Here is a 24,913-nt window from a genome sequence, read left to right as displayed (position 1 = left end):
ATGTATTTATTATTCTTTACAATAAAAAAAAAAATATTTGAACATTGATTTAAATTGTCAGGAAAGAAGAGGAAGGAATTTAAAAGGTAAAAAGGTATATGTATTAAAAAAAATCCTAAAATATTTTTTAAGGCTGTATTTTTTCCTCTAAAATTGTCTTTCTGAAAGTTATAAGAAGCAAAGTAAAAAAAATAAGAGAATTTATTTCAACAAGTGAAGACCGAGTATTTAAAATATTTTCTTGGATTGTCAATTTCTATTTAAGTTTTGTCTCTCTTAGAATTAAAAATGACGAGCAAAGTGAGACCAGCTTGCTAGTAAATAAATAAAATTTGAAAAATAGAGGCAGCTCACTGGTAAGTGCTGCTATTTGAGCTATTTTTAGAACAGGCCAGCGGGCGACTCATCTGGTCCTTACGGGCTACCTGGTGCCCGCGGGCACCGCCTTGGTGACCCCTGATCTAGGGATTTTAACCTTGAATAATAATAAACATAATAATACTGAATAATGACACATTTTTTAATATTTTTTGGACCAAAACCCTTTGGGGTCCCCGGTATCAAGCCTGAGTGGAGGCCCAAATGTATATTTTTTGTACATATATTGTATTGGTTTTTAAAATAAAAAAATATCGCATCGCGTTGGTGACCCCTGGCACTGTATACACTGTTTTTTTTTAGCGTTGCAAAAATGTCAATCATACCAAGGAATATGTCTCCATCAAGCGGCAGTTAAGGAGTACTGCAAGTTACGTCACATTTTGACGCAGTACGTGATGACGTAGGCGAGCGCGTCCGTACAAAATTTTGCGCGGGTTCGCTTTGGGCATGGACTGCTGTCAACGGTCGCCGAAGACTTCATCAAATTACTAGTAAATAAGGTAACAAACTACACTTATTTTAACTTGTGGTCCTCTATGGTGACCATAAGACACATTTTTGAGTGGATATAGTTAGTCCAAGAAGAGTTTGCGTTAGGAAATGAACCTTTAACGGCGTGCCGACCGCCATGTTTGTTTTCATCTTTTTACCACTGTAAGGTTTGCCTCTTGGTCTACAAGTAAAAATGCGTTTTTTGGTTCTTTTTACCACTTTTATAGACCGTTGTGCGGCCGACTTTAAAGCCACCTGATGTCAAAGATTGGTGCGTTTGTTGAAGCTGCCACAAAAGACAATGTGGAGGACTTCCTTCAGTTCATCAAGCGTCATGTAAGTGCCAAAGAAAACACTTTTCTAACTTCTTCTAACAACTAGTTAACTTATTTTAGGACTGGGCGATATTACCTTTTATTAATACCTCAATATTTCTGGGCCATGCCAGATACACGATATATATCTCGATATTTTATCATTGAATGAACATTTGATGCATATAATCACAGCAGTATGATGATTCTATGTGTCTACATTAAATCATTCTTCTTCATACTGCATTAATATATGCTACTTTTAAACTCTCATGCAGAGAAGGAAATCACAATTAAGTCAATTGACCAAAAGTGTATTTATTAACCTTCCTCTTGTGTTAGCTTTCTGTTACCATCTCTTATGTTAACGGGTCGGTTTTGACCCATGTTTTAAATCAGCTGTAAAATACACTAAAAACAATTACCTATCATCCAATTTGTTTCTCATCTCTTGGTTACCTTGTTAGGCTTCCTTATCCTTGAAAATATTGGTTTTAATATTTTTGGTTTGGGCCATTGGGCCTTATTTTGTCAGTATACCCCTCAATTTCAATTTTTAAAAATGGTAAAACGAACCTCAAGAGAATCATATAAATAAAAAAAGATAGATAGATGGATAGTACTTTATTTATTCCTTCAGGAGAGTTCCTTCAGGAAAATTACAATTTTCAGCACAATCCCATTCAAGATCAGACAAACATTACAGGGGGACAGAACAGGATCGCTGACGGGTCTGCCGGCTTCCAGCGCCCCTTACAAAAAAGATGACATACAGGTAAACAAGGGGGGGGGGGGGGGGGGGGGGAAGAAAAAAATAGAAGATTAAAATAAAATTAAAAAATCGGTCTTAGCCTAGGCCCTGGAGTGCTGGTGCAGACTGAGGCCAAGAGAAAAAAAAAAAAAGAGAAAAAAAAGGTTGTTGTGTTACCTAACTATTACTAAGGGGTATTAGAATACATCTCTTAAATTAAAGGGGTTTGTTTATTTTTTCATTTTAAGAATTTTAACTATAGTAACATATATGGTGTTACGGGTCAATTTCGACCCATATATATTTACTTCAAGAAAAAGGCTAAAAAGTATTTTCTTCAGCAACAGAAATCCAACATCAAACAAACAACCAATCAAGCAAATGAAACCAAGAGAAATAGATTACTAGTTCAAAAACTAATAAAAAAACAAAATCAGAGTGGCAAAAAGTGCCACTTTTAGTGTCCGTCTTTTGTTTGTTTTTATACAGGATAATAAGGTAAAATGAGAATCCACTAAAGCTCACATGTTTGGGAGAGGAGCTGGCTGTGTGTTCAGTTTTGGCTCTTATCATTGCTTTATCATCTTATTTTTATAACCGGGTCGAAACCGACCCTAACAACACCAAGGGCATAATTTCTACCAGAGCATTTTATAATTTTGTGAAAAAAATTAAAATGTTTTATTTTGTTGACAAAGAGGTTCCTGACAAAGTCAAAAAGCTTTGATGCAAAAAAATAAATGTATGTGGTGTTTTTATGCATTTAAAAACTAAAACGGGTCGGTGCCCACCCTAACACAAGACAAAGGTTAAACAGTTATTAAGCAGTGGCACAAACGTTTATTTCATTTCCAAAACAGAAAGTGCAAGATTTTCAGAGACAATTTAAAGGCCTACTGAAATGATATTTTCTTATTTAAACGGGGATAGCAGGTCCATTCTATGTGTCATACTTGATCATTTCGCGATATTGCCATATTTTTGCTGAAAGGATTTAGTAGAGAACATCCACGATAAAGTTCGCAACTTTCGATGCTAACAGAAAAGTCTTGCCTCTACCGGAAGTTGATGGCTCCTCACATCTTCCCATTGTTTTTAATGGGAGCCTCCAACAAAAAGTGCTATTCGGACCGAGAAAACAACAATTTCCCCATTAATTTGAGTGAGGATGAAAGATTCTTGTTTGAAGATATTGATAGCGACGGACTAGAAAAAAAATAAAAGTTAAAAAAAAAAAAAAACGCAATTGCATTGGGACGGATTCAGATGTTTTTAGACACATTTACTAGGATAATTCTGGGAAATCCCTTATCTTTCTATTGTGTTGCTAGTGTTTTAGTGAGTTTAACAGTACCTTATAGTCGGAGGTGTGTGTCCACGGCCGGGTGTTGACGCGCAGTGTCTCAGGGGAGTAGACGGCAGCTATGGGCGGCACAAGCTCAGCTGATCTCTGGTAAGAAGCAACTTTTTACCACAATTTTCTCACCGAAACCTGCTAGTTGACATTCGGTTGGGATCCATGTTCGCTGTGATCCATAGTAAAGTTTCACCTCTGTGAATTTTAAACAAGGAATCACCGTGTGTTTGTGTGGCTAAAGGCTAAAGCTTCCCAACTCCATTTTTCTACTTTGACTTCTCCAATATTAATTGAACAAATTGCAAAAGATTCAGCAACACAGATCTCCAAAATACTGTGTAATTATGCGGTTCAAGCAGACGACTTTTAGCTGTGTGTGTGCGCAGCGCTCATATTTCCTAACAGCCCGTGACGTCAAGCGTACACATCATCATTATGAGATGTTTTCAAGAAAAAACTCCCGGGAAATTTAAAATTGCAATTTAGTAAACTAAAAAGGCCGTATTGGCATGTGTTGCAATGTTAATATTTCATCATTGATATATAAACTATCAGACTGCGTGGTCGGTAGTAGTGGGTTTCAGTAGGCCTTTAAAACAAGATATTACTGCAGTTTGGTGCATGATGTCACTAAGATTGATTGATTGATTGAAACCTTTGTTAGTAGATTGCACAGTTCAGTACATATTCCGTACAATTGACCACTAAATGGTAACACCCGAATAAGTTTTACAAAATGTTTAAGTCAGGGTCCACATTAATCAATTCATGGTAATCATGTGCGGGAATAAAGATGTGGAAGACTTCAGGGTTCCAGGTTCGATCCCCGCTTCCGCCATCCTTGTCACTGCCGTTGTGTCCTTGGGCAAGACATTTTACATTATCTAAGTTACATTTTATATGTAACTTAGATAATGCGTTTCACTATGTAAAGCACTTCAAATCACTCGAGAAAAGAGCTATATACAAAATCCAAAGCCGGTGAAGTTGGCACGTTGTGTAATTCGTTAATAAAAAAAGAATACAATGATTTGGAAATCCTTTTTCAACTTGTATTCAATTGAATAGACTGCAAAGACAAGATGTTTAATGTTCGAACTAAGAAACTTAATTTTTGGGGGAAAATAATCATTGACTTAGAATTCAATGGCAGCAACACATTGTAAAAATGTTGGCACAAGGTCATTTTTACCACTGTGTTACTTGGCCTTTCCTTTTAACAACACTCAGTAAACATTTGGGAACTGAAGAGACCAACTTTTGAAGCTTTTCCGGTAGAATTATTTCCCATTCTTGCTTGATGTACAGCTTAAGTTCAACAGTCTGGGGTCCCCGTTGTTATTCTCCGTTGCTTTGCATATTAGAGTTTTAACTTGCTCTTACAGATGTAGCGACCAACTGTAGTTACTGACAGTGGTTTTCTGAAATGTTCCTGAGCCCATGTGTCGATATCCTTTACACACTGATGTCGTTTTTTTGATGCAGTACCGCCTGAGGGATCGAAGGTCCATAATATCATTGCTGACGTGCAGTGATTGCTACAGATTCTTTGAACGTTTTGATTATATTACGGACTGTAGATGGAGAAATCCCTAAATTCCTTGCAATAGCTCGTTGAGAAATGTTGTTCTTAAACTGTTGGACAATTTGCTCACGCATTTGTTCACAAAGTGGTGACCCTCGCCCCGTCCTTGTTTGTGAAGCACTGAGCATTTCATGGAAGCTGCTTTTACACCCAATTGTGGCACCCACCTGTTCCCAATTAGCCTGTTCACCTGTGGGATGTTCCAAATAAGTGCTTGATGATCAGTCCTCAAGTTTCTCAGTCTTTTTTGTTAATTGTGACAGCTTTTTTAAAACATTTTGCAGGCATCAAATTCCAAATGAGCTAATATTTGCAAAAAATAACAAAAGTTTTCCAGTTCAAATGTTACAATTATCTTGTTTTTGCAGTCTATTCAATAGAACAGTGGTTCTCAAATAGGGGTACGCGTACCCCTGGGGGTACTTGAAGGTATGCCAAGGGGTACGTGAGATTTTTTTTTTAATATTCTAAAAATAGCAACAATTCAAAAATCCTTTTTAAATATATTTATTCAATAATACTTCAACAAAATATGAATATAAGTTCATTGACTGTGAAAAGAAATGCAAAAATGCAATATTCAGTGTTGACATCTAAATTTTTTGTGGACATGTTCCATAAATATTGATGTTAAAGATTTATTTTTTTGTGAAGAAGTGTTTAGAATTAAGTTGATGAATCCAGATGGATCTCTATTACAATCCCCAAAGAGGGCACTTTAAGTTGATGATTACTTCTATGTGTAGAAATCTTTATTGATAATTGAATCACTTGTTTATTTTTCAACAAGTTTTTAGTTATTCTTTATATCTTTGTTTCCAAATAGTTCAATAAAGATCACTACAAATGACCAATATTTTGCACTGTTATACAATTTAATAAATCAGAAACTGATGACATAGTGCTGGGCTTCCCGGTGGCAGAGGGGTTAGTGCGTCTGCCTCACAATACGAAGGTCCTGCAGTCCTGGGTTCAAATCCAGGCTCGGGATCTTTCTGTGTGGAGTTTGCATGTTCTCCCCGTGAATGCGTGGGTTCCCTCCGGGTACTCCGGCTTCCTCCCACCTCCAAAGACATGCACCTGGGGATAGGTTGATTGGCAACACTAAATTGGCTCTAGTGTGTGAATGTTGTCTGTCTATCTGTGTTGGCCCTGCGATGAGGTGGCGACTTGTCCAGGGTGTACCCCGCCTTCCGCCCGATTGTAGCTGAGATAGGCGCCAGCGTCCCCCGCGACCCCAAAAGGGAATAAGCGGTAGAAATGGATGGATGGATGGATGGATGACATAGTGCTGTATTTTACTTCTGTATCTCTTTTTTTCAACCAAAAATGCTTTGCTCTGATTAGGGGGTACTTTAATTAAAAAAATGTTCACAGGGGGTACATCACTGAAAAAAGGTTGAGAACCACTGCAATAGAATATAATTTGAAAGGGATTTGCAAATCATTATTTTCTGTTTTTATTTACCATTGACACAACGTGCCAACTTCTGGGGTTTGGGTTTGGTAAATATAATTCACTTCACACAAAAAAGCCATGTCCACCTAATATAGTTGTTTTTGTTTGTGAACAAATAATCACAAGTGTCCTTCTCCTGAGCAGAAGGACAAAGCAGACCCTTTCGATGCAGAGGAGGTGGTGCAGGAGATGTCCAGGAAGCAGAGAGCATCTCTGTGGGGGAATCTGGCCTCCCTTCTTCAGGTTGTCCTGTCGGATGTCCCTCCCGAGCGCTGGGAGGAGGATGGAAAGGATGCGGGCGGCGTGAGTTTATTCGGACCTCAACTTTTTAATGACCCATTTGCTGCTGCATCTTTGTCATGTTGTGCTTCTCTTGTTCCTCCAGAAACTCGTAATGGATGTGGTGGACGGCATCACGCTTGTGGCCAGCGTGTCATTGAACGTCCTGCAAGATGGCGATGCCTACAGCAGCCTCCTCGACATTGCCCACCAGCTTCAAAGTGGGTGTGCTGGCCAATTTCTCTTCAAGATAAAAAGGTTCTTAAAAAGGAGTAATCCCTGAATCCCCTGCACAGATCTTCTGCTGTCTCTTCCGGTGTCGGCGGCCCATGTGCCGCACCACATTCTAACGCTGTGCGAGGCCTGGTGGAAGAAAGGCCTGCGGGACAAGGAGATGTTTGGCCACACTGCTTTCATCATCTCGCTCCAGAAGAGCTTTGTTTTGGATAAAGTGGTCTGTATTTGATATGCACAATTAGAATTATATTTAATCCAATTCAGTCCAAAATTCTGCATCCAGAATTGATATTATGTAAACATGATTGTGTCTGCACTTTGATTATACATTTGTTTGTCGTACATCCAGCGGCGTGTCAGTTTTTGTAAGGTTCAGTCTTCAACCAAAATAGGTCTCTGTCTTTGTGCACTGTACCGTTTATCGTTCAGTCAAACATTGTGTGTACGTTGTCATTCAGTCAGTGCAGCCCTGAGCTTGAAATACTGAGCACAAATCCTCTTAAGAATTACGTCTCGCAGTGTTAGTTATCAGTCCAGAGATGTCAACATAATGTCCAACGCGGTTAGGAAGTAGGGATGGAACAATCAACCGGTTTTACTATCGACCAGGGGTACAACCATCACCAATATTTAATAGTGTCCTCACCGACTATAAACAGACATTATGTTGGTAAGGTCTTTTCAGCACTACCTGCATGGAACAAAAAGTTACACCAGTGTGGAACGCGTATACGCACCTAACAAGAGATATGCTAGTATGCTATATTATCGTAAAAATGGCAGCAGAATGAAGCAGCAAACTTTTTACACCTTTTGTATAGGTGAATAAAGACTTCAGGCTGTAATCGCTGCCAAAGGTGCATTAGCAAATTATTAAGCGAAAGCTGTGAAAACCTATGTGCATGTGATTTAAAGAAAAAAAATGTTTAATACATTTGCAAAATTAAAAAAAAAAAAACTTCACATTGTCATTATGAGGTAGTTTCTGCAAAATTTTAGAACAAATACTTTTTTTTTTACATTTTGGAATAAGGCTGTAACATAACATGTGAAGGTTGTGAATGATCTCCGGATGCACTTTATTTAAGTTTCAATACAGACCACTTTAGAATGGATTAATAACTACAGATGTCCGATAATGCATTTTTTTTGCCGATATTCCGATATTGTCCAACTCTTTATTGCCTATATCAACCGATACCGATTTACACAGTCGTGTAATTAACACATTATTATGCGTCATTTTGTTGTGATGCCCCGCTGGATGCATTACACCAGGGGCGCTCACACTTTTTCTGCAGGCGAGCCACTTTTCAATTGACCAAGTCGAGGAGATCTACCTCATTCCTATTTATAATTTATATTTATTTATTTATGAAAGAGACATTTTTGTTAACAAGTTAATGGTGTTTAATGATAATACAAGCATGTTTAACACACATAGATACCTTTCTTTCATGAAGACAAGAATATAAGTTGGTGTATTTGATTCTGATGACTTGCATTGATTGGAATTAGACAGTGGTGCTGATAACGTCCGCATTTTCAAATGGAGGAAAAAAAAAGTCCTCCTTTCTGTCCAATACCACATGAAAGTGGTTGGATTTGGCATCTCATTTGTCCAACTTGCATACTCGTTTTTAAACACTTTGTTATGAGAGTAGCATATGTGTCTGGCAGCAGGTGAGTGACGTCAGTGAGTGTGCGGGTGGGCAAGCAAGTGAGAAAGCGGTCGCTGAGGGCGGGGGAGAAATACATTGGCATCAAACTCCGTAGCTTGCTAGCTTGTGCACGCTAGCTTTCTGAGACTCTTATTTTGTTAGCACAGGCAGGATGAAACAGGTCTTTTATGGTGAAGACAGGAACTGTGCAGTCGGTCTTTAGAGTTTTGACAGTAGGTACGGAGTCTCTAGAAATAAAATGTGTTTCTCTGCGTCCGCCCTGTTAGTGATTTTTTTCTTAAATATGAGCTTGCAGCAGCCAGCGTCATCTCACAAGATCCTCGGGTGCCGAGAATGTCAAACAACTGACGAAAGTGAAGTCTTGGTATGATTGATGATTGCTCATTTTTATGTCTATTTTTTAATGCCTGGCTTGAGATCGACTGACACACCCTCCGAGATCGACCAGTCGATCGCGATCGACGTAATGGGCACCCCTGCATTACACAATGTAACAAGGTTTTCCAAATAATTCAACTCAGTTTATGGAAAAAAATGCCAACATGGCACTGCCATATTTATTATTGAAGTCACAAAGTGCATTATCTTTTTTACATGCCTCAAAACAGCAGCTTTGAATTTGGGACCTGCTCCCCCTGAGAGAGCACAAAGAAGTTGAGGTGGGCTGGGTTGGGAGGTGTAGGGGTATCTGGGGGTGTATATTGTAGCAACCTGGAAGAGTTAGTGCTGCAAGGGGTTCTAGGTATTTGTTCTGTTGTGTTACGGTGCAGATGTTCTCCTGAAATGTGTTTGTCATTATTGTTTGGTGTGGGTTTGCAGTGTGGCGCATATTTGTAACCGTGTTAAAGTTGTTTATACGGCCACCCTCAGTGTGACCCATTTGTGGCTGTATATGGCCTTGCATTCACTTGTGTGTGAAAAGCCGTAGATATTATGTGATTGGGCCGGCATGCAACGTGTGCCTAACTTTTTAAAAAATGTTTACTCATCTGTTCTCTATTTTTATGACCTTCCTATTAGAGTTCTGAAATCCAAAGAGTCTGGAGTCTCCACAAGGTGCTGTTGGATGTGGACTACGCTTCAAACAAGCAGCTCATCGACCAGCTGCTTCAGTGTTTCCACAGTCCTGCCTTCATCGGAAGTGATAATGTGAGTTCTCTGTGTTTTCCACCGACCTGCGATGTACTTGAGACATTGGGTTGCGGCGGAGAAAAGGGTCAGGCAAGGTGGAGTTGGGGTAGAGGCAGTAGTGGGCAGGAGAGGGGTGTGCTTAATGACGTTTTTTTCTAGTTTGTACCAATCAATCAATCAGTGTTTATTTATATAGCCCTAAATCACAAGTGTCTCAAAGGTCTGCACAAGCCACAACGACATCCTGGGTTCAGATCCCACATTAGGGCAAGGAAAAACTCAACCCACCATTGGCTGTGTTACTGGCAGGTCAATAACAGTAGGTTATTGCCTTGAATGCTATTGACAGTGTAATAATATCAACACTATTTTAACTAGTTTTTCTTATTCTTATCACGTACAATTGAGCATCGTTTGGAATCGATTCTTGAATCTAATTGTTACCCCAAAGAAACAAATTGAATCGTGCAGTGCCCAAGTATTCACAGCTCTATTGTAAAAGATACTTTTTTTTAGCCCAGTCAGACCGGCTGCTGTGCAGCGCTGTTAATGTGAAGGGAGGGTAGTGTTCTTTTGTTCTTCTCGGGTTTGGAGACGACTTGAGGCTGTTAAAAACACAAAAACAGACTTCAAGCTCAGAAATTTGAAAGTATGTAATCGTTTTTTTCAATTATAATACTTTTATAAACGTGAGAATTTGAAATCGAGATTTAAATTTGACAATCTTTTGCTTATCTCTCTCTTCTGGCCCTAGTCCACATAATTGTGAAGTGAAGTGAGTTATATTTATATAGCGCTTTTTCTCTAGTGACTCAAAGCACTTTACATAGTGAAACCCAATATATGTAAGTTACATTTAAACCAGTGTGGGTGGCACTGGGAGCAGGTGGGTAAAGTGTCTTGCCCAAGGACACAACGGCATTGACTAGGATGGCGGAAGCGGGGATCGAACCTGCTACCCTCAGGTTGCTGGCAGGGCCGCTCTACCAACCGAGCTATAATGCCCCACACACATTGTCTGTCTAATATTTCACAAATTTGTGGCGTCCAGGGGAGTTTCGGCCGCGCTGTGTTCGGTGATAAAGGTCTTCGGTGGCCGAGTTTTCGATGCCTCACTTTTTTAATAGTGCGCAAATAAGTCAATAGTACGCAAATAATAGGCGCTGAGGTAAAAACACAGAGGCTATTTCATCCCTACAAGCTTGTTTCGCAGGTTTCCCTGCTCAACTTCAAGGGATTTTATCAAAATCCCCTGAAGTTGATGCGGCCGTTCAAAACACGTGTTTGAGAAATGCAAGAAATATCAAGAAAAATACTTGATGGTAAATAATAAACATTTCAAGTATGATCTAACAGAACATTGATGAAATGATCACTGAAAACTTGTGCATATTTTGGCTCTGCTTCTTTGGACTGGAGTTTGTGCTGCCTTTCTTGTCGTTTTGTAAAATCTTGCACACTTCCGCCCTTTTTAATTTCCTCCCAAGGAACTCTGAAGTAACGGTTATCCTTTACGCGATTTGAACGATTCGTACAGCCGAAAACAACAAAAGCACAGGACATTTTTTCTTTGAGAAAGGCTAAATGGCGCCCTGTACCCATTAAGAACAGAACGAGCTTGACCACCACGCATATTCAATGGACGGGACATGAGCCTGACGTGATGTCAGTAAAATCCAAGCAATATATATGTATGGGTAACACTGGTGCTTACTTAGTATTTGCATTTATCGCCGTGTTCATCAACTGTGTGTGTGTTGTTGCAGGGCAAGCGCTTCCTGGTGTTCCTCTTCAGCTGGAACATCGACTTCATCGGTCTCATTCACAACACTGTCAAAAATCATCTCGAGTTTTTCAGCAAGTAAGAGACATTTTTGCACCTTATCCTTACCTATCCTGTCCTGACTGTGGCTGTGTTTTATCCCAGGAGCAAAGTGTCACACATCACAGAGATCTACTTTCGGGCCTGGAAGAAGGCCAGCGGAGACTTCCTGGAGAAGATGGAGAATGTATGCATACAAGATCTCATGCACTGTGCCATTTTGCTGCACAGAACCTCTCCTGTCCATGGCAAAGTCAGACAGGTAGCATTGTCATCATAATTAACTTGAACATAAATCATGAAAGGTCTTTAATGTAAGCTACTATGATCCTGGGGCCTGGATACCTGCTCTCTATGCTGTTTTTTCATCTCATTGCAGATTGTGAGCTACTTCCACATGAGAAAAGCCTGCCCCCAAGTGGAGAAGATGCTCAATGACCTGTACAAGCCCATTCTATGGAAAGCCCTCTGTGTATGTATCATCCTTTTGTTTGGTTTACCTGAGCACCACCCGAGTCAAAAGCCTGCAACTTTTGCATCATCAGGCTCCTAACTTTGAAGTTCGCGCCAACGCCACTTTCCTTTTCACCTCGGCGTTCCCCATCCATGACCCTGATCAAAACATTGATAACATCAATGCGGCCATTCAAAAGCAGCTGGACATAGCGATGGTGAGAGTGTTACGTGCCCGTCTACTGTGTTGGTATCATCCTAACGTGCCAGTTTTTCACCTTTTTTAGGATCTTCTTGATGACCCTCATCCCAGCGTACGCGCCAACGCGACTCTGGGCGTCTGTAATATCCTCGCCAAGTGCTGGGAGCTGCTGCCCCCAGCCATCATCGCTGACTTCCTGAAGAAGCTGGTCTCAGAGCTGGCATCTGACATCAGCTCCCCCGATGTTCGTTGCTGCGTCTTTAAGGTGCACTTCCACTCGCCACACGTAGTGAGATGTCTTCAGATGTCATGTCTTTTGCTAATAACGTGATGTCCCGCAGTGTCTCAGCATCGTCCTGGACAACCCGCTCAGCCATCCGCTGCTGGAGAAGCTGCTGCCCACACTGAAATACAGCCTCCATGACAAGTCGGAGAAAGTGCGAATAGCTTTCCTCGACATGCTTATCAAGGTCAAAGCCGTGCGTGCGGCCAAGGTGCTTGAACTCTCTCTGTAAACGCTCACTGGCAACGACATTAAATACTCACAATAATCTACAAGCTACTAAGTAATGTAGTGCAAACTACAACTGCCATAGTAAACCATGTGTATTGAATACCTCTCAATGACAACGAGATGTAATATGGCTCTTGTACTGGATTCATTGTACAGGTGTACCTAATGAAATGTCCAGTCAGTGTCCAAAAAAAGTTGCATCCCCACCAGTCTGCTGATTGAAGACATAATTTTGCTTATCTCTCCCCTCCTGCATCAATCACCAGTTCTGGGACGTGTGCAACATGGAACACCTGCTCGCCCGCCTGTCTTTGGACTCCCAGTCTGTGTCCAAGCGTGTCGTCGATCTGCTTTTCAAATCATTTTTCCCCGTCAACGATTCGGAGCGGGAGTGGTGCAGCAGGTGCATCACCCTCATACAGATGAACCCTGCGGCTGCCCGAAAATTCTACCAGTACGCCTTCAGACACACCGCCCCCACAAATATAAGTAAGGATGCTGTTCAGTTGAACGCCTCATGTTTTAGTATTCAAGATTTACGTCTTGTTTTGGTCTCTCTCCAACAGTAAAATTAATGCTGGCCATCCGCCGCGTGCTGAACAGCTGCATCCAAGCGGAATGCAGCAACATCGACGACAGCAACAAGGAGAACAGCATCGTGAGAAAAAAATATTTCCCTATACATGCAGACTGTAATATGATTGCTTCAGGTGCACACACACACACATATATCATATATATATAATATATATATATATATATATACATACATACATATATACATATATGTGTGTGTGTATGTATGTGTGTGGGGAAAAAAATCACAAGACTACTTCATCTCTACAGAACTGTTTCATGAGGGGTTCCCTCAATCATCAGGAGATTTTAATGGAAGCATTCACATACAATGGTTTATATAGGGCACAGAGTGGGTGGGTACAGGCAGGCGTAGGGGCGTGGTGATTGGCTCTTGTGTTACCTAGGAGGTGTTTGTCTGTGACGGCATGTTGTTATGATTTCACTGCGCTTGTTGAGGGATGACAGGTCTTGATGATGTATAATAAACCGTTTCTCTTTTAAGAATAGCTTAAAGGAGAAACGGTTTATTATATATTGTATGTGAATGCTTACATTAAAATCTCCTGATGATTGAGGGAACCCCTCATGAAACAGTTCTGTAGAGATGAAGTAGTCTTGTGATTTTTCCCACACATACATATTGCGCTCTACCACGGTATCGAGCACTATTCTCTGGATAATCCAATCAAGACATATATACTGTATATATACACACAGTGGGGCTAAAAAGTATTTAGTCAGCCACCGATTGTGGAAGTTCTCCCACCTAAAATGATGACAGAGGTCTGTAATTTTCATCATAGGTACACTTCAACTGTGAAAGACAGAATGTGGAAAAAAAATCCAGGAATTCACATTTTAGGAATTTCAAATAATTTATTTGTAAATTATGGTGGAGAATAAGTATTTGGACACTTCAAACAAGGAAGATCTCTGGCTCTCGCAGATCTGTAACTTCTTCTTTAAGAAGGTCTTCTGTCTTCCACTCGTTACCTGTATTAATGGCACCTGTTTGAACTTATCTGTATAAAAGACACCTGTCCACAGCCTCAAACAGTCAGACTCCAAACTCCACTATGGTCAAGACCGAAGAGCTGTCGAAGGACACCAGGAAAATAATTGTAGACCTGCACCAGACTGGGAAGAGTGAATCTACAATAGGCAAGCAGCTTGGTGTGAAAAAATCAACCTTGGGAGCAATTATCAGAAAACGTAAGACATACAAGACCACTGATAATCTCCCTCGATCTGGGGCTCCGCACAAGATCACATCCCGTGGGGTCAAAATGATCATGAGAACGGTGAGCAAAAATCCCAGAACCACACGGGGGGACCTGGTGAATGACCTGCAGAGAGCTGGGACCAAAGTAACAAAAGTTACCATCAGTAACACACTACGCCGACAGGGAATAAAATCCTGCAGTGCCAGACGTGTCCCCCTGTTTAAGCCAGTGCATGTCCAGGCCCGTCTGAAGTTTGCCAGAGAGCACATGGATGATACAACAGAGGATTGGGAGAATGTCATGTGGTCAGATGACACCAAAATAGAACTTTTTGGTATAAACTCAACTCGTCGTGTTTGGAGGAAGAAGAATACTGAGTTGCATCCCAAGAACACTATACCTACTGTGAAGCATGGGGGTGGGAACATCATGCTTTGGGGCTGTTTTTCTGCTAAGGGGACAGGTTGACTGATCTGTGTTAAGGAAAGAATGAATGGGGCCATTTATTGTGAGATTTTGAGCTAAAACCTTCCATCAGTGTGAGTTTTGAAGATGAAACGTGGCTGGGTCTTCCAGCATTACATTGATCCCAAACACACCGCCCGGGCAACGAAGGAGTGGCTCCGTAAGTAGCATTTGAAAGTCCTGGAGTGGCCTAGCCAGTCTCCAGACCTCAACCCCATAGAAAATATGTGGAGGGAGTTGAAAGTCCGTGTTGTTCGGCGACAGCCCCAAAACATCACTGCTCTCGAAGATCTGCATAGATGAATGTGCCAAAATACCAGCTACTGTGTTTGCAAACCTGGTAAAGACCTATAGTAATCGTTTGACCTCTGTTATTGCCAGCAAAGGTTATATTACGAAGTATTGAGTAGAATGTTTGCTATTGGCCAAATACTTATTTTCCACCGTAATTTACAAATAAATTATTTAAAATTCCTACAAATGTGAATTCCTGGATTTTATTTTTCACATTCTGTCTCTCACAGTTGAAGTGTACCTATGATGAAAATTACAGACCTCTGTCATCATTTTAAGTGGGAGAACTTGCACAATCGGTGGCCGACTAAATACTTTTTTTCCCCACTGTGTGTGTGTGTATATATATATATATATATATATATATATATATATACTTTATGTGTGTGTGTGTGTATATATATATATGTGTGTGTGTATATATATAAATATGTGTATATATATATATATATATATATATATATATATATATCAGGGTTTCCCACACATTCATTTATTTGTGGCGGCCCGCCACGAAAGAATTACGGCCGCCACAAATAAATAAATAAAAATATATTATTATTATTATTTATTTATTTTCGGCTTTTGACTCGCTCTACCGCTCATATAAGCAATGGGACTCTGTCTGTGAATGGAGCTTGTAGTTACATATTATATAAATATGTAAACATTATATAAATATGTACATAAAGTGTTGAAATTATATTCCAACTCCGTGTTCTTCTTGGTTATCGCCGCCGCTGCCACCGCCCCAATCCGCCAGCCGCCCGACCACACCACCACAAATAAATGCCTGACCTGTGGGAAACACTGTGTGTGTGTGTGTGTGTGTGTGTATATATATATATATATATATATATAATATATATTACGGTTGTGTGCGCACTGATTATGACAGTCACGGTTAAAAATCCACAGGGAAGCACGCTTGACTCCCCTCATTAAGACACTTTGATTTTAGACCCTGGAGGAAAGCTTTTATCAAGTCCGTGTTGGACAGCAGCCAGAGGGTTCAATAATAATTTGGACTGATGAGCCATGTCACTCTTGTATTAGTTGTTCATTTTGTATCTGCAGCAGAGATCCTCCACATTTAGTCAGGGGAAAAACGTAGATTTGTTTTGGTGTCCACAGGCTGAGGGGTCACCTCTGACCAAAGACATGATGGCCAGTCTGCTGGAGGTGGTGGCCATCCTGTGGAGGAGCATCAACAACACCCTGAAACACAACAAGGAGGCTCAGAAGTTCACCTACACCAAGTTTGGCAGTGTCATGAGCAAGTACTTTAACATCTTTGAGGTATTACCACCCTTACATTATTATTTTCAGACACTTATTCTCCATTGACGGGTTCAATTAAAGTAAATGTTATTGTTATTGCTGCTTAAATTAGCCTTACCTGACCTATCTAAAATGAACTAACTTGATTGTATTTGTGTTGTTCAGGATGAACGGTGCACAGCTCCTCTCATTCAGATGGCCTCTCTCCTGCCCGCCAATCAAGTTCCAACATTCAGGTGAGCGCGAGTCTGTCTTTCTGTCTTGGCAATTTCACTGGCCTTTCTTTGTCACTCCTAGCTGTGGTGTGCTGTCTCGTCTGAGGAAGATGAACTCTGAAGCCACGCCCTTGCAATACAGCATGCTACTGGACTGCATGTGCATGTGGGGCAAAGCTGCAAGCCTCCTGGAGCTCATCACTGACTGGCTTGCTGAAGCCCTGCCCGACAAGCAAGAGGTCAGTCGGTCGTCACTGCAACAACAAACTTAGTCCTGAACACTCTTTGATGTCTTTTTTTTCCCGTCACTCCTTAGGGAATGGTAAATGGTGGTCAGAAGGTGCGGATCTTGGAGACGGTGGAGACCAAACCCGATTTGGCACTTGCCTACCTGGAGTACCTACTAATACACTCGTCCACACGTGACAAAGTCCTGGCTCTGAGTCGGGGTCCACTCAGTCAGCTCCATACAGTTCTAGGAAACTGGAAGGTGAGTTGTTAGCAGTCCACTTTTTCTCAGATTAAACCATTTCTCATGTTAGCATTCTTCTCTTCAGGCGGTGCTTTATTCTCACCTCAGTTGCGCCTCTGATGCTGCACACCCCTCAAGTGTGGCTTTAAAAGCCTTCACCATTCACGGCCGCCTCAGCGCGCACATGCAACACGATGTGAGTCTGCTTGTTGTCTGAGCCTGCAAAGAAGTTATCTTTTGTAAAAAATAATGTATCGTCCCCTAGTTGTCAGACGGCCGCGAGTACCTGCTGTCTTTGGAGCACACGGCTTCGTGGGTGGCCGAGAAGGTGCTGCCCTTTCTGGCCAAAGGTCGTCAAGGAGATACTGATGAGGATGCCCAGACAATGACACCATTAGCAATAGAGATATCTGAGGTGAGCGTGGACATTCTGCCTAACTAGTTTATAAGAGTCATAATCATTGATAGGGTTCATATGCGTTCTTAAAAAGAGGGAAATGGATTTTCCTGCATTGAAAATGATTGAAAACGTGATGTCAAACAAAATCAACCTGCTCAGGGCCCGTTTGATTAATTTTGAAAGTTAATACAAAAAATGCATGAATAAAATGTTATTCCTAAATCATCAACTTGTTGTGCACTGTGTTAGTCAGAGTAATTAGTATTTAGGGTAGAAAAAGACTCATAAACTGGCAGCAGATGGTAGTAAAGGGCTTTTTGCTAATTAATATGTAGTTTACCTCATTTTCTACTCATTTACACACTCATATTAGTCATAATGTGTATTAAAAAAGGAATAAAGATTATTACAAGTGTAAAGTTTTGTTTTATTTGTTCACAGAGATGAATGGGAAACCTGTGTACTGTAATTTTCAGACCGTACCACTACTTTTTTCCCACGATTTGAACCTTGCGCTAAAATTTATACAATGCTGCGGCTAAATTGTTTTTTTCGGGTTCACAAATTTTCCATGCCGACAATTAATTGAGTTTCGTCACATTTCCGGACAGTAAGCCACTACTTTTTCCCACGCTTTGATTCTTGCGCTAAAATTTATACAATGCTGCGGCTAAATTATGGATTTTCCGGGTTCACCAACTTCCCATGCCGACAATAGAGTTTTGTCACATTTCCAGAATGTAAGCCACTAATTTTTCCCACGCTTTGAACCCTGCTTTTTATACAATGTTGCGGCTAAGTTATGGATTTTTTCCGTGTTCACCAGCTTCACATGTTAACAATAAATTGAGTTTTGTCACATAAGACTAATTCAATTGTTCACATTAAATCAAACACAATCATTCAGTCAGCCATTCAGCGCTCTATGGACTCACTCTCGTCATAAAGAGGAAACAACAAAATGCACAAGACGCAGCCCCAAAGACAATGGACCCTGCCATCAAAAAAATGAAACTGTAGAAATTCAACAGCTCTAATGGGCCACTTGTGGATGTGAACTAATCTAATAATTTTTCTTCCATCAGAACTTCCTGTCTGTTTGCAAAGATGTGGTGCTGGTTGGTTTGGCTGACGACACCCTCCAAAGTAAAATTCTGCAACTCTGCTTGCTGGTACTGCTCTCAGGTGACTGTTTGAATCTGGTAATGGTTTAGCTCAGTGATTTTCAACCTTCTTAGAGCCAAAGTACATTTTTTGCATTGACAATATCCAGAGGCACACCACCAGCAGAAATCAATTAAACAACAAAACTCATTTGACAGTAAAAAGTCGTTGTCGTAATTGTTGGATATGAATTCAAACCATAACCAAGCATGCATCAATATAGCTCTTGTCTCAAAGTAGGTGTACTGTCACCACCTGTCACATCACGCCGTGACTTATTTGGAGTTTTTTGTTGTTTTCCTGTGTGTAGTGTTTTAGTTTTTGTCTTGCGCCCCAATTTTAGTGGCTTTTTCTCTTTTTTTGGTATTTTACTGTAGCAGTTTCAGGTCTTCCTTTGTGCGATATTTCCCGCATCTCCTATGTTTTTATCCTTCTTTGTGGGGACATTGTCGATTGTTATGTCATGTTCGGATGTACATTGTGGACGGCATCTTTGCTCCACAGTAAGTCTTTGCTGTCGTCCAGCATACTGTTTTTGTTTACATTGTAGCCAGTTCAGTTCTAGTTTTGTTCTGTATAGCCTTCCCTAAGCATAAATGCCTTTCTTAGGGGCACTCACCTTTTCTTTATTTTTTGTTTAAGCATTAGACACCCTTTTACCTCCCGCTGTTTCCAACATCTTCAAAGCAATTAGCTACTGGCTTCCACCTACTGATATGGAAAAGTATTACACGGTTACGCTGCCGAGCTCTAGACAGCACCGACACTCAACAACACATCATTTGCAGACTACAATTACTGGTTTGCAAAAAATGTTTTTTACCCCAAATAGGTGAAATTAGATAATCTCCCACGGGACACCAGACTGTATCTCAGGGCACACTAGTGTGCCGCGGCACAGTGGTTGAAAAACACTGGTTTAGTTTATGTCAAACATTTTTAACAGAGCTGGCACATTACATGTTTACACTCGCACATGTCAACCTGTCCGAAAAGAAGTAGGAAGAAGCAGAGATAATAGTTAATCCTAATTCCCTCGTCACAGCAATTATTGATCATTAGTTCACTTCTTGGGTTTAAATGTACCGCATCAATTAATTTCTGTATCTGTGATGTAAGGAGTCAAGGTATTATCCTGAATGTTTGAAGCACCGATAGCAAAGCTGAAAACTTAAACGTTTTTTACTCGGCAGATACGGGCTACTTGTGTATCCCGTCTGTGCTGCCGTTTTTGAAGGAAGTGATGGACAGTGTGGTCCTAGAAGACAACAGACATGCAGAGGGAGATGAAGATGCTGCCACCGTGTGTCTAGGTGTGGTAGCAAACATATTCCAGAAGATAATAGAACTCTTGGCTCGCAGACTCAAGAAGGAACCAGAGGAGGGCAAACAGGTACTCATAAGCTACTTTGTAAAGTGTTGATTGTTTATTGCATGGATGTTCAAACCTTTTCCACAGAGGAGTGCGTGCAGAAAACTGAAGACCAACAGTACCGTACTTACCAAATTTATTAGAACATCTGTGATAAAAACAGGAAAACGATTTATCAAAATATGTACAAATGTTATGGTTTTTACTTTGCAAATAAACAAAAACAACAAAATAGACTTTTTCCATACATAACCAATAATTTATAATTACTATATATACTTTAGACTATCGCTCTAATTTGATCACTTACTGAACAAATAGTATGCTTTTACAGTTTGTTTTTCTGCTTTTTGGGTTACAAAATAAAATTGGTTAATCAAATGTGTTCAATACTGCATGATCAACATATGCTAAATGTTATTTTTAATGTGCTGCTAAACCTTTATTGTAGTGTTCTAATATGTATGGCAATATATATATTGAGCTGCAGATTTTGGACACTGCTTGTTTGGCTTGTTCATTGTTGTCTCTGCTCTTTTGTTTCTGCTCTTTCTTAGCTGTGTCAGTTGGCTGTTCCCGGGCTGACTGACTTCCTGGGGGTGGCTCAAGCCTGCACGTCGGCTCCCCTCAGAGGGATCTTCTCCACCCTTTTTGCTCTCATCGTTGTTGAGACCAGACACGCCCTCCAAAAGGTGAGCATGGCTTGCATGACGCTTGTTTGTCTTGCTCAAATTTAGGAGATGATGGACACCGCTTTTTGTTCAGATAACAAACCCAGAAGAGTTCATGATCCTGGAGAAGGTTGAGGACATGCCGCCTCTGTCAGCTGTCCTGCTGTCCGTCATCCTGAAGTCATCTCCGGTCACAAGGTAAACGATAGTAAGAAAAGGGCTGACGAATATATAAACTGACCATCAAAGAGACTGACTGACAGAACCTGAGTGAGAAGGAAGCTGACTGACTGACTGACCCAGAAACAGAAGCATAGGAATAGCTGTGTATGTGGAATTGGTTAAACTGTAACCCCAACCATCCAATACTTATCTTTTCACCCAATTTGAAACATTTTAAGTTTTGTTGTTACGATATGGCGGTTTGACATGCTTCTACACAGCACGAATGCTTACAGGTGTTTTTCTCAAAAGGTCTGTCTTATCAAAAGGCTTTTATATTTCACACATACTCCTGTTGGTTGGAGGTCTTGTTAAAGTTGAAAGTACCAATGATTGTCACACACACTAGGTGTGTTGAAATGTGTTCTCTGCATTTGACCCATCCCCTTGTTCACCCCCTGGGAGGTGACGGGAGCAGTTAACCACGCCCGTGAATCATTTTTGGTGATTTAACGCCCATTTCCAACTCTTGATGCTGAGTGCCAAGCAGGGAGGTAATGGGTCCCATTTTTATAGTCTTTGCGGTGTTTCCCCCAGAAAATTTGTTAGTTAAGGTGGTGTCTCTCCAGGGGAAAGGGGGCGGATGGGTAAGGGGCTGATGGGTGTAAGGAAGAGTGTAATTTGGCCTGTCGCCACCATCACATCCCCATCTCACCACAGCCTGGGGGAAGCAATAAACTACAGACTGTGGTGAAGTAAGCTGGCTTCGTTGCGTGAAGAAGCCTACAATTTTTGGTTGTGTTTCCACTCCGTATGCTGAGTGGCAATATACGATATATACTGTATCTTGATATTTTTTCCGTACAGTAAGAACAAAACTCAAAACAGTCCTAGTTACCTGAGATACCAAGTATGTCATTATTTTTGACCTAGTAAATATTGACGTACTAAGACAAAATCATGAGTAAGTCAATTTAATGACTTACTGTAAATAAGCGTTTGAAAAAGAGTTAAAAGTGGGGCCACATGCTGACATATGCTCAAGTCATCATGCTTAATTTACAGGACAAAAAAAAATACTTTTAAGACTTTCGTCTAGGCAATGGCTCTTTGTTGTTAAGGCAGCAGCCTTAACAACAAAAAGCTGAAGGAAACCCTGTCTTTGGTATGACTGGGCAGGGGTTTGAACTCACAACCAACCGATCTCAGGGCAGACACTCTAACCAGAAAGCCACTGAGCAGGTGTGAATTTAATGTTGTTTAAGTAAACTGTCAGGCGCATGTGTAGAAAAAAAACCCCTGATGATTCTGTAAAGTGTATACATGTAAAATTAATTTACAATCACAATACAGTTGTGTAATCCTTAAACAGTCGGGATGTAACAATATCAAAATGTCACTGTTAAATATTATTGTACAATATTATTGTGATATACTGTACAGGCCAAAAGTTTGGACACACCTCATTCAATGCATTGTCTTTATTTTCATGACTATTTACATCGTAGATTGTCACTGAAGGCATCAAAACTATGAATTAACGCATGTGGAGTTATGTACTTAACAAAAAAGGTGAAATAACAGCAAACATGTTTTATATTCTAGTTTCTTCAAAATAGCCACCCTTTGCTCTGATTTACTGATTTGCACACTCTTGGCATTCTCTAGACGAGCTTCAAGAGGTATTCACCTGAAATGGTTTTCACTTCACAGGTGTGCTTGGAACTCATAACGCAGTTATTACCCTTTTTTTTGTCCTGTCAAGCTACTTAGGCAAATCATATTGTTGATGTAGATGCCCATGTCGGCATCTACAGATATATCCCACACTTTACTTTACAAAAGTAAAGTGTGGGATACTTCTCTTGTTGCCTTATTTGTGTTTGACTTTATTAAATATCCATCCATCCTTTTTCTACCGCTTATTCCCTTTCGGGGTTGCGGGTAGCGCTGGCGCCTATCTCAGCTACAATCGGGCGGAAGGCGGGGTCCCCCCCTGGCAACTCGCCACCTCATCGCAGACTTTATTAAATAGATTTATATTATTATTTGGCGCAGCCGGGCCGGACAAGAGGGGGATAAGACGGAGAGACAACAGAAAATAGGATCTGTACAAACATGATGGTGAAAGTGATAGCAGAGAACCAGTAAGTGAAAAAAATATTAGAAATACAGAAATGACAATGAACATTATTACACTACAAATGGAGCAATACAAATAGCACTATTGATAATGAATGAATAAAAATAATTACCTCTATTATCAACAATACAGTTGTTTCAAATGCAACAATACATATATGTAAAGATAACTTCAATTACAAAAGAAAGCAGATAAATGGAGGGTAAGAAAGAGAAGCCAACTAATTAACCTTGTAGATTGTTATCGTAATAATAGGTTAACCTTTGTCAGTTTGCTGTGTGTTTCCCAGTTTCCCCTAGGGCAAAAACGTTTATATATGTTTGATGAAAAGTGATTTTATATATATATATATATATATATATACATATATACATATATACATATATCCATACACATATGTGTGTGTATATATATATATATATTGTGTGTGTGTGTGTGTGTATATATATATATAGGGCACTAACCCCTCTGCCACTGTGAAGCTCTATATATATATATATATATATATATATATATATATATATATATATATATATATATATATATATATATATATATATATATATATATATATATATAATTAGTTAGTTAGTGCGTCTGCCTCACAATACGAAGGTCCTGAGTAGTCCCGGGTTCAATCCCGAGCTCGGGATCTTTCTGTGTGGAGTTTGCATGTTCTCCCCGTGAATGCGTGGGTTCCCTCCGGGTACTCCAGCTTCCTCCCACTTCCAAAGATATGCACCAGGGGATAGGTTGATTGGCAACACTAAATTGGCCCTAGTGTGTGAATTTGAGTGTGAATGTTGTCTGTCTATCTGTATGCGCCTTCCGCCCAATTGTAGCTGAGATAGGCGCCAGCACCCCCCGCGACCCCAAAAGGGAATAAGCGGTATTAAATAACGCCGTTATTACCAACACTGGTCACACGTCCTGGCGTTATTGTGAAGATTTTGAAACCGCGGTACCTTCTAAACAGTTACATCCCTATTAAACAGTCAAACATCATCTGATTAAGGTCTTTAAACATATTTTAAAAAGCTGATCATTTGTTTTCTTAGACATACTGACTTACAGAAACTAAGCAGCTTTGTTTTTTGCCTTCAGGGCATTTTTGGGGGAGGTGGTCTCGTCCCTGGATGTCTTCAGCAGTCCGAGCGAACTGGTTGCCGTAGTTAATGTCCTGGCGGTCCTCAGAGGCGGTGAGTGCTTCTTCATGTGTCTAAAATGAGTTGATGCTGAAGTATTTCTATCATTGCTGCAGCGGGACAGTCCAAGACATGCTTAAAGACTGCGGCGGCGCATGTTCAACAGCAGCTCCACGTGCACGCCGACAGCGGCGACGTCCACAGGTAGGCCACGCCCATTAAGATCTTTTTTTTAATTTGCTATGCGTCAGCTTTGTCCTTCTCTTCTCAGGCTCATTCAAGAAGCTGCTGCAAAGACTCTGAATGAAATGCTGAATTGATCATCTTCGGTGTTGCAAAAATCTATTTGGTGTTTCCAAAAGCAAGAACGTGATGAACAGCACAGTAAAAGGAAACTCTCACCCCCTTACATCACAAAACTCTCAGCATCATATCAATATATATACTGTAAATATTATACATAATGGCCAAACAGGTATTGTCGCATGATATCTTAAGAAAAATGAACATTAACACAGCCATTAAAAACATTCAAGACATTTTTTACATAAAAGCTTTTGTGGCATCATGGCTTCCGTGTGATAATATGTAACCAAATAAAATAAAAATATGAGCATTTTATAAATTGAAAGGCTATATTATTAAACTTGATGGTCTTTGCAAAGACA

General features: G+C 40.3%; 1 protein-coding gene across 1 annotated transcript; it reads left to right on the top strand.

Moving 5' to 3' along the window:
- Positions 1-754: 754 nt before the first annotated feature.
- ncapg2 (non-SMC condensin II complex, subunit G2) lies at positions 755-24,913 on the top strand. The gene is made up of 27 exons (XM_061922234.1): positions 755-881; positions 1,101-1,209; positions 6,484-6,642; positions 6,725-6,839; positions 6,915-7,072; positions 9,558-9,686; positions 11,435-11,529; positions 11,596-11,752; positions 11,870-11,962; positions 12,036-12,161; positions 12,231-12,410; positions 12,487-12,639; positions 12,926-13,148; positions 13,226-13,317; positions 16,355-16,519; positions 16,667-16,737; positions 16,799-16,955; positions 17,033-17,206; positions 17,274-17,384; positions 17,454-17,603; positions 18,674-18,773; positions 19,946-20,145; positions 20,682-20,816; positions 20,890-20,993; positions 24,205-24,299; positions 24,362-24,449; positions 24,517-24,913. Exons 2-27 carry the CDS (start codon positions 1,132-1,134, stop codon positions 24,563-24,565), a joined length of 3,357 nt encoding a protein of 1,118 aa, XP_061778218.1. The 5' UTR covers positions 755-881; positions 1,101-1,131; the 3' UTR covers positions 24,566-24,913.

Source organism: Nerophis ophidion, linkage group LG15 (assembly GCF_033978795.1).
Source record: "Nerophis ophidion isolate RoL-2023_Sa linkage group LG15, RoL_Noph_v1.0, whole genome shotgun sequence".
Lineage (NCBI taxonomy): Eukaryota > Metazoa > Chordata > Actinopteri > Syngnathiformes > Syngnathidae > Nerophis > Nerophis ophidion.
The sequence above is the reverse complement of the archived record's forward strand: the minus strand, read 5'-3'. Positions and strand labels throughout refer to the sequence as shown.

Excerpts from the sequence above, each read along its gene's own strand:
- ncapg2 (XM_061922234.1), top strand. The coding sequence starts at position 1,132 with ATGTCAAAGATTGGTGCGTTTGTTGAAGCTGCCACAAAAGACAATGTG. Across the intron at positions 13,149-13,225 it reads CACCGCCCCCACAAATATAA|TAAAATTAATGCTGGCCATC; the intron begins GTAAGGATGCTG and ends TCTCTCCAACAG. Across the intron at positions 20,146-20,681 it reads AACCAGAGGAGGGCAAACAG|CTGTGTCAGTTGGCTGTTCC; the intron begins GTACTCATAAGC and ends GCTCTTTCTTAG.